At 26.5% G+C, this 13096-nt stretch overlaps 1 protein-coding gene across 1 annotated transcript; it reads left to right on the plus strand.

The window, feature by feature from the left end:
* Positions 1–29: 29 nt before the first annotated feature.
* On the plus strand, positions 30–12552 carry LOC107447584 (DNZDHHC/NEW1 zinc finger protein 11). Its single transcript, XM_016062520.4, has 8 exons — positions 30–378; positions 2607–2769; positions 5841–5947; positions 7669–7730; positions 7814–7910; positions 9451–9523; positions 10158–10266; positions 12341–12552. The coding sequence occupies exons 1-8, from the start codon at positions 260–262 to the stop codon at positions 12415–12417; spliced, it is 807 nt and encodes a 268-aa protein (XP_015918006.2). The 5' UTR covers positions 30–259; the 3' UTR covers positions 12418–12552.
* Positions 12553–13096: the final 544 nt, after the last annotated feature.

Here is a 13096-nt window from a genome sequence, read left to right on the forward strand (position 1 = left end):
TATTTGCAATTATTATCAATTATTTCATAACTGTTAACTGTGGGTTACGGTTGTCTGCTCTAAAAAATTTATTTACTAAATTTTTATTTACTTTTATATGATTAAATCTATCGACTCTAAATCATGTAACAAGTTTGATCCTTTTAAGTTTTATTCCATTTATAATTCTTCTTAATGACCCTTAAATGAACAGCTTAAGTGGCATTTCAGAATTGAAATATATATTCCATTTGAATTATTAAATTATAATGCTTTTATAATGGCTGTATTCAGGTTAGATCCCTGTGGTATAATTTGTATCATTTTAACCTATGTGTCAGTGTTGTATGCAGATTACGCTGTCGTGAAATGGATGGTTATGCCGACAATGTCCTCCAGGTGATTAATGCAGTTTCACGCAAATAAATATTTTCCAGGCTACATAGTCGCATTTCATAAAATATCTTTTACTCGTCGATATCCTTATGTTGTGTGAAAACAATGCCTAGTTCTTTGATTTATAATCGAAATTTCTTTTCTTTCATTAAATTGAGTCATTTGAAACCTAATAACCTTTAGTGCAAGTAGCTTGTTTTGCTTTATTTTCTTAATATAATTTTCTTGTATGAAGTGAGGGGCCACTCCTATAAAGTCTAAAAAAAAAAAAAAAACTTTTTACTTGAATATTTCTTTAAATAGAAATTACTTATAAAAACCCTATATAGATTCCAAAAGATTTTTTTCTGTAGAAAATATTACATGAAATATTCATATTTGTTCACACCGTACTTTTTAAAACATATTTGTATCTATATTCCAAGGCGCAATTTCGTAGATTGCTAGTTAATAAACAATAAAACAAATTGCTAATTAAAAAACTAAGCTAATTATAAAACTAAATTTCTTGTTGCGGAAATATGCAGTGACAAAAATTTCTAGTAATCTCTGAAGGTTTTATTTTTAGGTCCTTTTCATAAGGTTTTTCGAATTCTGATATTTTTTACAACACGCAAATTTTTGGTTGCTATTATTTACTTGAGTTAAAATTATTCACTCATTTTCACGCTCAATTTGTATCGGTGTTCTATTCTTAATCCCCTCTGCAGAGGATCAAAATTGCGATGGCAAGTCTTCAAATCATCCTCAGGGATGTTTCCCAGACGGTCATCAATATCCTCTTGTGCAGCTTTAGTGCGATGTAAATAATGTACCTACCTACTTACCTTACTACACATTGTCGTTATTCAATCATTAATCTAAGTTTCTGATTTCTCGTTTTATTGAAAGTTATTTCTCATTTTTGTAGTTCTTTTTACAGTGGTTTTCCATTTTTTATTAAAATTGCTGTTTGTTTTAAAAGAATTTTGTGTTCATGAAGTGAAGATGAGATTTGAAGAAAATGAATCAAATGCCAGAGTTTAATTCTTTTATGTTAATATTTTACTACTATTGTATATTAATTCTGTCTTTTATTATTAACCTTTTCCTTAGTTTATACAAATTAAGTTAATCTAATCATCATTATAGTTATGCTCTGAAGTGTCTTTAAAATACATAGTTAAAGTTTAGAAATCAAATTTGAATTATTAATTATTACATAGATTGAATTTGACAATGAGTTTTTGAACTGTAAGTATATGTTTATGTAAAATATCATGGCAAAAAAAAATTAATATTGAAAAACATTTCCAGCATTATTTAAGGATAACCTTTCTTAGCTGGACACCCAGAGAGTGAATATTCATTGCATAAGAAACTGCATAAAAATTATAAATTAAGCTCATTTCCATATCTTTTTAATTTCATTTTAAAATTTTATGTTTTAAAGTAAATTTAAATGAAAAGTAGGATAAAAGTGGAAAAAGAAAAGAAAAGGCAAGCTGCATGATGAACTGGTAAACAATAAAGTTTAATCCATCTTTCAATTTCGATGTAACTAAGGTAATCNCAAAAAAAAAAAAATATTGAAAAACATTTCCAGCATTATTTAAGGATAACCTTTCTTAGCTAGACACCCAGAAAGTGAAGCCGAGAAGTGAATATTCATTACATAAAAATTATAAATTAAGTTCATTTCCATATCTTTTTAATTTCATTTAAAAATTTTATGTTTTAAAATAAATTTAAATGAAAAATAGGATGAAAGTGGGAAAAAAAGAAAAGGCAAACTGCATGATGAACTGGTAAACAATAAAGTTTAATCCATCTTTCAATTTCGATGTAACTAAGGTGATCTATCTTGGTAGTTTAGGGATCTGTCTGGGTTTTTCTTCGAGGTACCTATTTTGTGAAAATTTAGACATTATTTGTGAAAATTAAAAATTATATTAAAAAAAAATGACATAAAAATGTGGCTTTATTATTTCTTATGGGATACAAAAGTAAAATTCTAAGAAAAAGTATTTTGTGAAGCTACTGTTTTTCCTAAAGTTGAATTTGTGAAAATACTGCTAAACGGTAGTAAATTTGGCCTGGACTTACCACAGTAGTTAGTAATAAAAGTGTTGATAATTGCAAAACTGTTTTACAGTTTTAAATCTATCTTTTTATTAGAGTTTTTTTCTGTTATTTTTATAGTTTTTCTAAGCATAATTCATTGAGTCTTAATTAAAATTGTTTTATTCTAGTTTATGGGGAGCTTTCCATGTTGTTTGTTTCAACACTATAGTGTTTTTATTAATAATGGCTCATTTAAGAGCAGTATTATCAGATCCTGGAATCGTACCTTTTCCTGATAATAATTTGGATTTTTCTGACATGCATAGTGGAGCTGGATCTCCTGTCTGTAAGGTATAAACTTTCTCAACTTACAATTATAGCTTGTGATAATTTATTAAAAGGGCAATATAAGTTATTGTTGTTATAAAGATGTTTTTAATGTATACTTAGGAGAAATTTTTGTTATTGTGTGTTTTCTTAAGATTACAACTAAAGAAAGCAATAATAAAAGAGTTATTGGTATTGACATAATTGTCCTAGCTATTACTTGTATCTACAGTATTAATTTTTCAATTTCACAACGCACTTATATTGTACATTTTTGCAGTAGTACTTTTCTGTTTTTCTTTATTTTTTTAAGCTTTACTTTTAATAACCACAGTTTTGCTTTTTGTTAAAGAAACATATATTACAAGTTTGGACAGACCACATGTGAAATTAAGATCTGATACATAGAATTCGCAGGATCCTCATGTACTATTGGTTTTTAGTTATTATAACAGGTCATATTAAATTTTGCACACAGCAACAAATAATATATTCTTCCATGGATGATAATAAATAACATGTCAATTACATGTAAAAAATATTTTACTCATTGGTGATTGGCATCTTTAACTCTAGCAATTTAAGTCAACATATAATATGTAGTTGTATCAAATATTATACTTAAATATAATTAAAAAATTCTATTTAAATTTAATAAATCCATTTTTAACATAAAAAGGTCTGATTTTTGTTGAATTTTTGAAAATTTTTTTTTTGGATCTTTATCTACTCTTATCTGATCTACATTTTAGCAGTACTTAGATAAAAAGATTGCATTACCATTCTAGAAAATCATGCAGTGGGCTATAAGAATGTTTGCCATTCATTATAGCCTACCAAAGGTGTTTATTTTTTTTTTTTTGGGGGGGGGAGGTAATACAAAAGGAAAGAGAGTTATTAGTTATTCTCAAGTTATTTGAATTTTCCTATAATCAAAGTTAATGTGTTTCTAATTTTCCCTTATTTGAACCCTTAGGCAAATTTGAACAGAATTTGGTCTAGAATACAATACTTACCCATTGAATTCTATGGGGGAAAACCTGATGCTTATGCAGTTCAGTAGGTAACAGCTTTAGTGAAATGGTGGAAATTTTGATTATAATCTGAAATGGATCACAATTAATGAAGTACACATAAACTTATGAAAATTACAGACAAATTTGAATTTCATGATTTTCTTATTTTTTCTTCTATAAAAAATAAGGAAATCATGAAATTCAATTTTATCTAAAAAAATAATAAAAAAGGAAAAAAGGGAGGGATTATGTATTATAACTTCATGTTTCAAGCATTACATCGATTACCTGCAGCTTCATATCTATGTGTTGTTCGTAAATAAGCCTTTAGCTTATAACTGAAGCTGGGATTAATAGACTGGAGATAAGTAGGGATTTTGCAATTTTTATCTTCATCTTAAGTTCTTCTGAAGTTCCTACTATTTTAAGAAAAACTTTATTTTCTGATAGCATAAAATATAACGTTTTAATGAATCCACTTAAGGATAGACTCATAAGCTCAGTACCCACAAAATCTGCCATTATTTTGATTTTAATGCCTTTAGATTATTATTACTACAGTCAAACCCCCTATAGTGAACCTTCAAGGGACCAAAATTTCGGTTCACTATAACCGGGAGTTCAGTATATCCGTTACAAGGCAATTTAACTAATGGTTCCCAAACTCCTCTCTTTTATTATACAGTATTTAAATAAATGACTGGAAAATATTATGTAGTAGCAAAAAATGTGCTATTTTTCTTTACTCTTCGCCTTGCGAACAAAAAAAAATTAGTAATCTTTAGCTGATGAGCAATCCTCAACATCAAATATGGAAACTCTTCCCGACTCTCTGATAATTTTTCCTGAATTTCTGTTATTCTGCTTTTTAAACTAGCCTAACCTGCCATTCGAGCACATAAAAGTAGTCTCTTAAAATCGCTTAGCAAATTCATCGACATTTGTCCAGATACTGGAAGATTGCGGCTTCTTCGAATGGTGAACCACTTCAGTAATGCTTCTTCAACAGCCCTGTAATCTGCTTTTCTCAACTTTTTTCTGCCGTCTAAATTTCTTTCATGAGTAGAAATTATTAATTGCCTATTTTTCCATATGTTACAAACTGCAGATTTGGATAGTTTATATTCTCTTCAAATATCAGATTGATTGCATCCATTTTCAATTTTTCTGATTATACCCATTTTACCATCAATGAAAAACGTTTTACTTTTACTGCTCGCCATAGTTAAATATGAGACACTTGTTTGCAGGATTTTTTTTAACTGAACTGAAAGCAAAAAGGATTTGAAATGAGGGCCTTATCAACACATTTTAGTTTCCAATCCATTGACCAATAATGAATAATTACTCATTCCCTCTGACAGAAAATGCATATTGATCCCACTGACACCTTACAGGTGCATCATCTGCCAGGATTGGAAACATCTGCTTGGTTTGCTTAGGGATGGGAAAGTGAGATAAAAGAAGCAAACAAGAAAAAATGCTTATCGCTACATTCCCCTCTATAAATCGTTTTAAAAATCGGTATATGTATTTATTTTGAAGTAGAAATTTCAAAATTATTACAAAAAAATGAAGAAAAAAATCAGTCGAAGACAGAAAAAAGTTCATTATATCCAACTTCCTCACTTTTTTGGTTCACTATATCCAGAAAAAATAACATTATACGTGTATAGCAAGGCACGGGACCGAACATTTCGTTCACTATATCCGGAGGTTCACTATAAACCGTGTTCACTATAGCGGGGTTTGACTGTATGACATAATTTATTTAAGAAATAGGCTTTGACTTTTGCAACCAATAGATTTTTATAAAATACAGTATTACAATGACCTTTATTTTATAGTTTTAGATAACTATGAAAGGTAATTTTCCATTAATGAAATATTTGTTTCAGTTATTTTTTCTATATTTTAAGTTACTGTTCCAAAAACATGCATGATGACAATAGGCATAATGACCCTTGTAAAAAAAAAGTGGATACCCTTTTTTAATCTAAACAATAATTTAATTTCAAAACTACGTACTTTTTTGATTTATATTGACTAGTAACTTACACTTTAAAAAAATACTTATAGGAAGATTGGACTGTTTGCTCTCGGTGTGAAACATATAGGCCACCTCGTGCTCACCATTGTAGAATATGTAGACGCTGCATTCGCCGAATGGATCACCACTGCCCATGGTAGGCTATTAAAATTCCCTAAGAAAATATTCTTTAATGTTGTAATTTGAGCATATAATTCTAATATATATTTTTAATTATTAACAGATTGTATTACCTTTTAAACTCAGCTAAATTAGTTGCAACAAAATTATATTAATTTCTAGTAGATACTTGGTATGTTAGTATTGCACCAACAAAATTTCAAATTGTATCAGAATTGTTGCATGGGCACTTTTATTCCTAAAATCTAACTAATGCTTAAAAAATTAAAATATTTACCTACTTAATTCTAATAAACAATAATAAGATTTTTTTTTTATAGGCAATTTCATAAATTTTTAATATATTGTAGGAAATAGAATTTAAACTAAAACAAATGTGCATATTTTTCTCATGAATATATATTTTTAATGCTCCTAGGCAAAAAGAATTTTTTTTTAGGTATTAGGAAAAATTTTCTCGAATCTTAAGAGGTTATCATGAATTTTTTTTAAAAAGTTGCTCAGCATAATAAATTAGCTTTTCACATCAGCCATGGCATATCTCTTAGAAATTACTGTAATAATTCATAATTCATTTTTTAAGATATCTTGCTAAAAGTTAACATTGCATTATACAATTGGAGATCTTTAGAACGCAAATCTTCAAACATTATTGTAAAAATTCAGTTAAATCTAACATACATACAGCAAAATTTGAAAATATGAGGACTTAATGCATAAAAATTTTATGTTGTTAAAATTAAAGTTGAATTTATACTAAAAAAATTGAATAAATCCCCGTAGAGTTCAGTCTGTAAACAAGCAACAGAAATTTTTTACTTTTTGTTCTTAGTGGTGTTCTCTCAATTCAGCTTTTTAATTACAAATTAGTTTTAGGATATTATAAAAAAATAGTTCTAAGAATTTCACTTCATTTGTTTGCATTTTAAAAATAAAAATAAATGCAGATGCTGTAATAATCTGCAGCCGAGCAAGAGAGTTTCTGGTGCTAGGATTGAGCCTAAACTTCTGAGTAATTTTCAGCTTTCCCTTAATTACTTTTATTTTTAATGACACATGAGCTGGCTTGAAAGAGTGTCTGATCAAAAATATGTGGTAAGATATGACCTCAACATTTTAGTTCCTATAATTTTAAAATAAAAATAGTATCTATTGAGAGTGAATGCGTGGGGAAATGGTTAAGATATTGGCCAAATAACTGATAGATACCAAGTCCTATCCCAATTTGTTTTTATCATTTGCAATTTTTTTTAATATTTTAAGTAATGATTAAAAAATAATTAAATTTAATTAAGAACATTCAATTTTTTAAATTTAACTCTTTACCAGTTAAACTAATGTAGTGATTTTATTGATTTAAAACTTAAAGACTTATAAAAATAAATTGGAACCTAAAAAAGTTCTTGCCCAGTGATTTTATCTTCTTATTAAATATAGTTTTATGATTTCAATAGTTCTTTTTGTACAAGAGAAGTTAGTTGAAATTTGACTTCAAACTTCTAATAGTTATACAGAAAATTTCTCTGACAATATTGTCATTAAAGTGAATCGAAAAATTCTGAAATATGTATTACTATTTTTTAATGATAAATTTAGATTTGAAATTTATAGACTCCTATCAAAGTTGTGCTGGATATTTTATTTTAAAAAGATTGCTTAAAAAAATTTGGTGTTTATAATTTGAAAAAAATTAGTTTTAACTATAAAATTTTTCACTTATTTTATTATGCCTTTCAGGATAAATAATTGTGTCGGGGAGCTGAATCAAAAATACTTCATCCAGTTCTTAATATTTGTTGGTATGAGGTTTTATAATTAATTAAATTTATATAGTATGTGTATGTGGATAAATTCAGTTGTAAATGTTTGTTATCTGACTTAGGTTTAGCAAGTTTGTATTCTCTCGGTATGGTTGTCATTTCCTGGCTAATAGATTGCATAGAATGTAAAAAGGAAATAATTTTCAGACAGCACCGTGTGTAAGTTATCTTTATGCTTTTTGTTTTCTTTCTTTAACAATAAACATGTTCATTCTGAAATTCATAAAATGAAGGAGAAGCATAATAATTTTTGAATGATACATTTCAGGGTGGTAACTTTTTTTTGTGGAAAAATTGACTCTTTAATTCTTTCAGAAGCTGAGTGCAACAGCTTAGAGAAAATATTTTCAGTGATTGTAGATATGTTTTTTCTCTTTTTTTAATAAAATTCTCACTGACCAGTTAATGCATTTTATTTCATAGAATTTTGTTTGTTATCGATTTTAAATTGAGGCATAAAATTTGATATCCATATTTGTAGAGGCTAATTGTTTAAAGAAGATGCGGGTTTAATAAATCTAAAATTCTCCCAATTACATTAGAGAAAATAGCTTTAGATATAGAAGTCTTTAATTTTTCATAATTTATTTTATAATCCAATTCAAATATAGTTCAAAACATGCGATAGACATGAAAACAAATATCCATTTTTAGGATTGCTAAATTATTTAGAAAATTTTGGTTGTAAGACTTTTCCAGTTTTGTTAGAGAAAATAGCTTCAATGATTTAGAAATATGTTTAAACACTGTGAGCTTTTCTTGGTAAAATTATTGTTGATTGCCTTTAATTTCACAGAAACATAAATAAATAAAAAATGAAAGTAAATTAATAAATAATAAAAGTAAGTAAATAAAAGCTTTTACTTATTAGTTAGTAAATAAATTTAAATAAACTTTTTGCTCAATTGAGTAAATTTAAAAGAATAATTTTTTTTTTGAGAGAGAATCATGATTCATTTTTCCATTAATTTTTTATTAAATTTATGTGAAAAAAGTTTAAAGCATTGTTCTTGCAAGTTTATTAAAACTAGTTTGGATAAGGAAAAAGCAAGGCTCGTATGGATCAGGAAGAACAAGAAAAATATGGAATTGTCAGGGAATTTTATTTCTAGTCCAAATATCAGAGAATGGCCAGAAAAAGTTGCAGTTTTTTTTTTACAAAACCCTGGACCATACTTGGAAAATAACCAGTCTTAGAATTGTCATTAACTGTAATCAGTTACTGAGATTTGAGTTAAATAATTTTAACATCTATTACAATTATTTGTTACAAAAATGTCCCAATTTACTCAATCTGACTTGTTCCCTTCCTCATTCAATGGTATTTTTTTTACTCACAAAATCTAATATTGGGCATTACAAATAAAAAAAAAAAAATCAAAGTTTTCTGATGAAAAAAGGCATGGTAATATGATCTAGATTTTCATGAAGATTTACTTGGAAAAATCAGGAAATTCTTTTCTGAAATTGAGGGGGAACCCTGAGAAAAGTATATCTTTTCAATTTTATGTTATCTACATATTTTTTCTAAGCAACTATTAATTATGTAATGCATAATAAAACTAAATGCATAAAAAAAACTATTCTGTGAATATTGTATGTTTCTTAAACTTTTTAAAAAACTGCTAATTTTATTAAAATGAAATTGTTGAGATATATGTTCGGTTTGTTTATGATCAATGTTTTTATTATATTTTAGAATTCATACTGTGCTTTTACTAATAGAGAGTATTTTATTTGGAGTATTTGTGATTGCAATAATGTGTGATCAGGTATGTGCTCACTTTAAAAGTATTATAAAATTAAATTTAAATCAGTTGAAATTAATTAATAACCTTCTTTAATTAAAAATTGTTGAATTTTATATTGGATTATAAAAAGTTGAATTTATAATTAAAAAAAACTTTTATGGTAAACTTATAAAGCTATGCATTGCAAGATATTTTTTTTCATTTTTTTAAAAATGTTCTTTATTCAAAAATACAGTAACCTGGTATACTAAATCTATTATATGATTTTATTTTTTTTTTGAAATTTCCAAATAATAATTATAATATGAAAATATAAATATTTTGTTCTACATTGAAGTTAGATGTAATGCAAATTATGAATCATGATCAAAAAATTACTCTAAATGAAAACAGACAATATGGTGAAAAACTGATTATTAAATGGCTCATGCCAAAAAATGATTTTTTAAGCATATTATTGAGATTAACTTTTTTTAATTTCTTTAAAATGGAGGTAACCAGAGTTTATTTAATTTTTCAATTAGCAGACTTAAGTTTAGTTTTCTATAACTTTTCTTTGAACTTTAATACACTTATTCTATAAATATTATTTCACACAAGTAGGTAACCGATACTTTTTAAAAATTCTAATTTGCATAATATACTTTTTTATAAGTTTCAAGCCATCTTGTCTGATGAGACAGCTATTGAACAACTTCAGAAAAAGGGACCACATAGACCTAGAAAGCCGAAAATGGCCTTGCTAAGTGAAGTTTTTGGACGAGGTAATTCACATAATCATCAAATACACTTTTTTATTAATATATAGAATGATATCAGTTAAATTAACAGAATTAAATACTTTTAATAAAAAAATCTTTTAAATGTTCAACAACTTTAAAATAAATTTTCTCTCTCTCTCTAAAGTTAAATACTTTTAATAAAACCAACATGTTATATGTTCAATATCTAGTCACTAAATTTTACTTACTACAAAGATTTACGATTTATGTGTAATGATAAAAGAATTATATTCAATAATATTTTTGTCAAAGTGGTAATTTATAGGGGGTGGACAAAATAAAGGAAACACCTCTATGCTAATACATTTTTTCATATTTCTCCAGAGAAGATCACCAGAGACTCTAAGAGAATCATTTTTTAACTTTAGAAGTGTTTAGAACATGTGATTTCTCATACATATCAACGAAGTTAAGAGCTTTTAGAGGTTTGTGGGACCGACAATAAATTACAAATGGAAAAAAAATGTTTTTAAACACCCTATACTAAAAAATGTAGCAATAGATTTGTAAATTGTGACAGCTATTTTGGTTATTATATGCAATAATTACACAAAATTTCGCAATCGTATCTTAAATATTTATGGAAATATAGACATTTTTATAAAAAACTAGTTTTTTTGTCTTACGTTTTTTTGCTAAAACTTTAAAAATATTCAATAAAACAACAAAATTTTTAGAACAGTTTAAAATTAGTTACAAAATTTTTTCTTTTAAATTTGAGAAACATTTGTTTAAAACTGTGCAAGATATAAGAAATTAAAGTAGTTCTTTTATATTGCAAATGGGCACAAAAAATTGAAGAAATTTTTCTTAATTTTATAGTGAATCGTATTTAGCAAATTATAAAAAAAGTCTGATTTAAATACCTTAAAAATTGAAAAAGTTTTAAGCAATTTTTTAAGTAGTTTTCGTAATTTTAAAAAGAATGCACAAAATGATAAGGCGTTTTTCCACATATTTCATTTTGTATTATTAAACAAGATTTATTAAAAATTATCTCAGCATTGTTGGAGATCATCTCCATAAAAATATTTTTTTCACCTGTTTTTTTTTTATGAAACTACATTTTGGTGTATTAAACCTTTATTGTATGGTATTATCATTTGTTATTAAATTCTATTTTATGATACAAAATGATATTTGTAGAAAACTCCTTATCATTTGAGCTTTTTTTTAAAAAGTACAAAAACTGCTTTGAAAATTGCCTGAAACTTTTACATTTTTAAGATATTACATAAACTTTTTATCTACTTTTTAGACTAGAAATTTATATCAGACTTTTCATTATTTGCTAAATACGATCACTACAAAGTTAATAAAAGTTTTTTTAAAATTTCTCCTGTGCATGCGTAGTATAAAGGAACTACTTTAATTACTTATATCTTGCACAGTTATAAACTAATTTTCTCAAATTTCATTAATTTATTTTAAAATGTTTTAAAAATTTTGTTCAGTTTTATGGAATAATTTTAAAGTTGTACAGCAAAATTTTTTTTTATGTATATAAAAATGGCAAGTTTTTTTATGTATATAAAAATGTCTATATTGCTATAAATATTTAAGTTGGTCTTTCGAAGTTTTGTGTTATTATTGCATATAATAACCAAAATAACTGTCACAAGTTACAAATCTATTGCTATGTTTTCTGGCATAGGGTGTTCAAAAACATTATTTTTCGTTTGTAATTTATTGTCGGTCCCTCAAACTTATGAAACTTCATTGATATGTATGAAAAACTGCATGCACTTCTAAAGTTATTAAGTGATTCTCTTAGTATTTCTGGAAAAATATGAAAAAGTGTATTAGTATAGAACTGTTGCCATTATTTTGTCCACCTCCTGTACATGTCATTTGCTTAGTGGACTCCAGCCAGCTGCACAAGCGATGCCCTTACCAATTGTGCTATTGGAGCATTTAATTGTTTTACTTTTGAATAATTTTTTCCATCAAAATTGAAAAACATCTCTCCAAATATATAAACAAACTGTAATCCAGTAACTTTTATAAGGATAAAATTATTCTCTGTTTAATAGTGTTTATTACATGATGTTTTTAGGTTCTCCATTTCTTTGGGTGTTTCCTTGTCAGAGTGCTTCAAGAAACATCGAAAGCTTTACATCATATGAAGTTTGAATGTGTGATTATTAACTTTTTCAATTTTATTGTAACTAATATAAAACGTGAAATGAGAGATGGGACCCAACGAATTTATAAATTCCATGTTATAGATTAGGATTTTTTCACTTTTTCTGCTTCAAATCATATCTATTTAATATTGTCATATTTCTTGTACATATTCGTAATTTATAGAAGCAGGTTTTTGAAAGTATATATTCGATTGGGGTCAATGTTCTTATTTCTGTGTGTATGAGATTGTTTTAACAAAACTTTTTATAAATAATAGTTTTTTCTTTCTCCTCTTTGTTTAATAAGGGATATTTGTTAAATTATTTGTTTAAAAATGTTAGAAGAATTCATCTGTGTACAGAGTATCAAGAAATAATTTGGAAACATTTAAAACCAAATTTTTGTGTGGCAAATTTGTTTTAGAAAATATAATGTTTCCTTGGTCACAAAACTTCTCTGGAATTGGAAAATGTACATACAAACAGTAATTAATTTCATTGAGCTATAAGCACCTAAGCTCTGAACACCAATTGATATTTCTTTTTGGTTTATCTTGAAGGCATGGGTATGGCACTAAAGTCTTACAGGCACTAAGCCTCATCAAGACTTTGGCTTGCTTAAAAATCCTTGTCAAAGGAATAGAATAAAATATCAGTAAATTAGTTGCTCGTAGCAGACAATTTTG

The sequence above is a fragment of the Parasteatoda tepidariorum genome, chromosome 5 (assembly GCF_043381705.1).
Source record: "Parasteatoda tepidariorum isolate YZ-2023 chromosome 5, CAS_Ptep_4.0, whole genome shotgun sequence".
In the NCBI taxonomy this organism is placed as follows: Eukaryota; Metazoa; Arthropoda; class Arachnida; order Araneae; family Theridiidae; genus Parasteatoda; species Parasteatoda tepidariorum.

What these genes read in the sequence shown, in the direction of transcription:
- LOC107447584 (XM_016062520.4), top strand. Translation starts at nt 260, where the DNA reads ATGGCTGTATTCAGGTTAGATCCCTGTGGTATAATTTGTATCATTTTA. An exon ending in ATGGATCACCACTGCCCATG is followed by an intron (nt 5,948 to 7,668) that starts GTAGGCTATTAA and finishes TATGCCTTTCAG; the next exon opens with GATAAATAATTGTGTCGGGG. An exon ending in TTGCAATAATGTGTGATCAG is followed by an intron (nt 9,524 to 10,157) that starts GTATGTGCTCAC and finishes CTTTTTTATAAG; the next exon opens with TTTCAAGCCATCTTGTCTGA.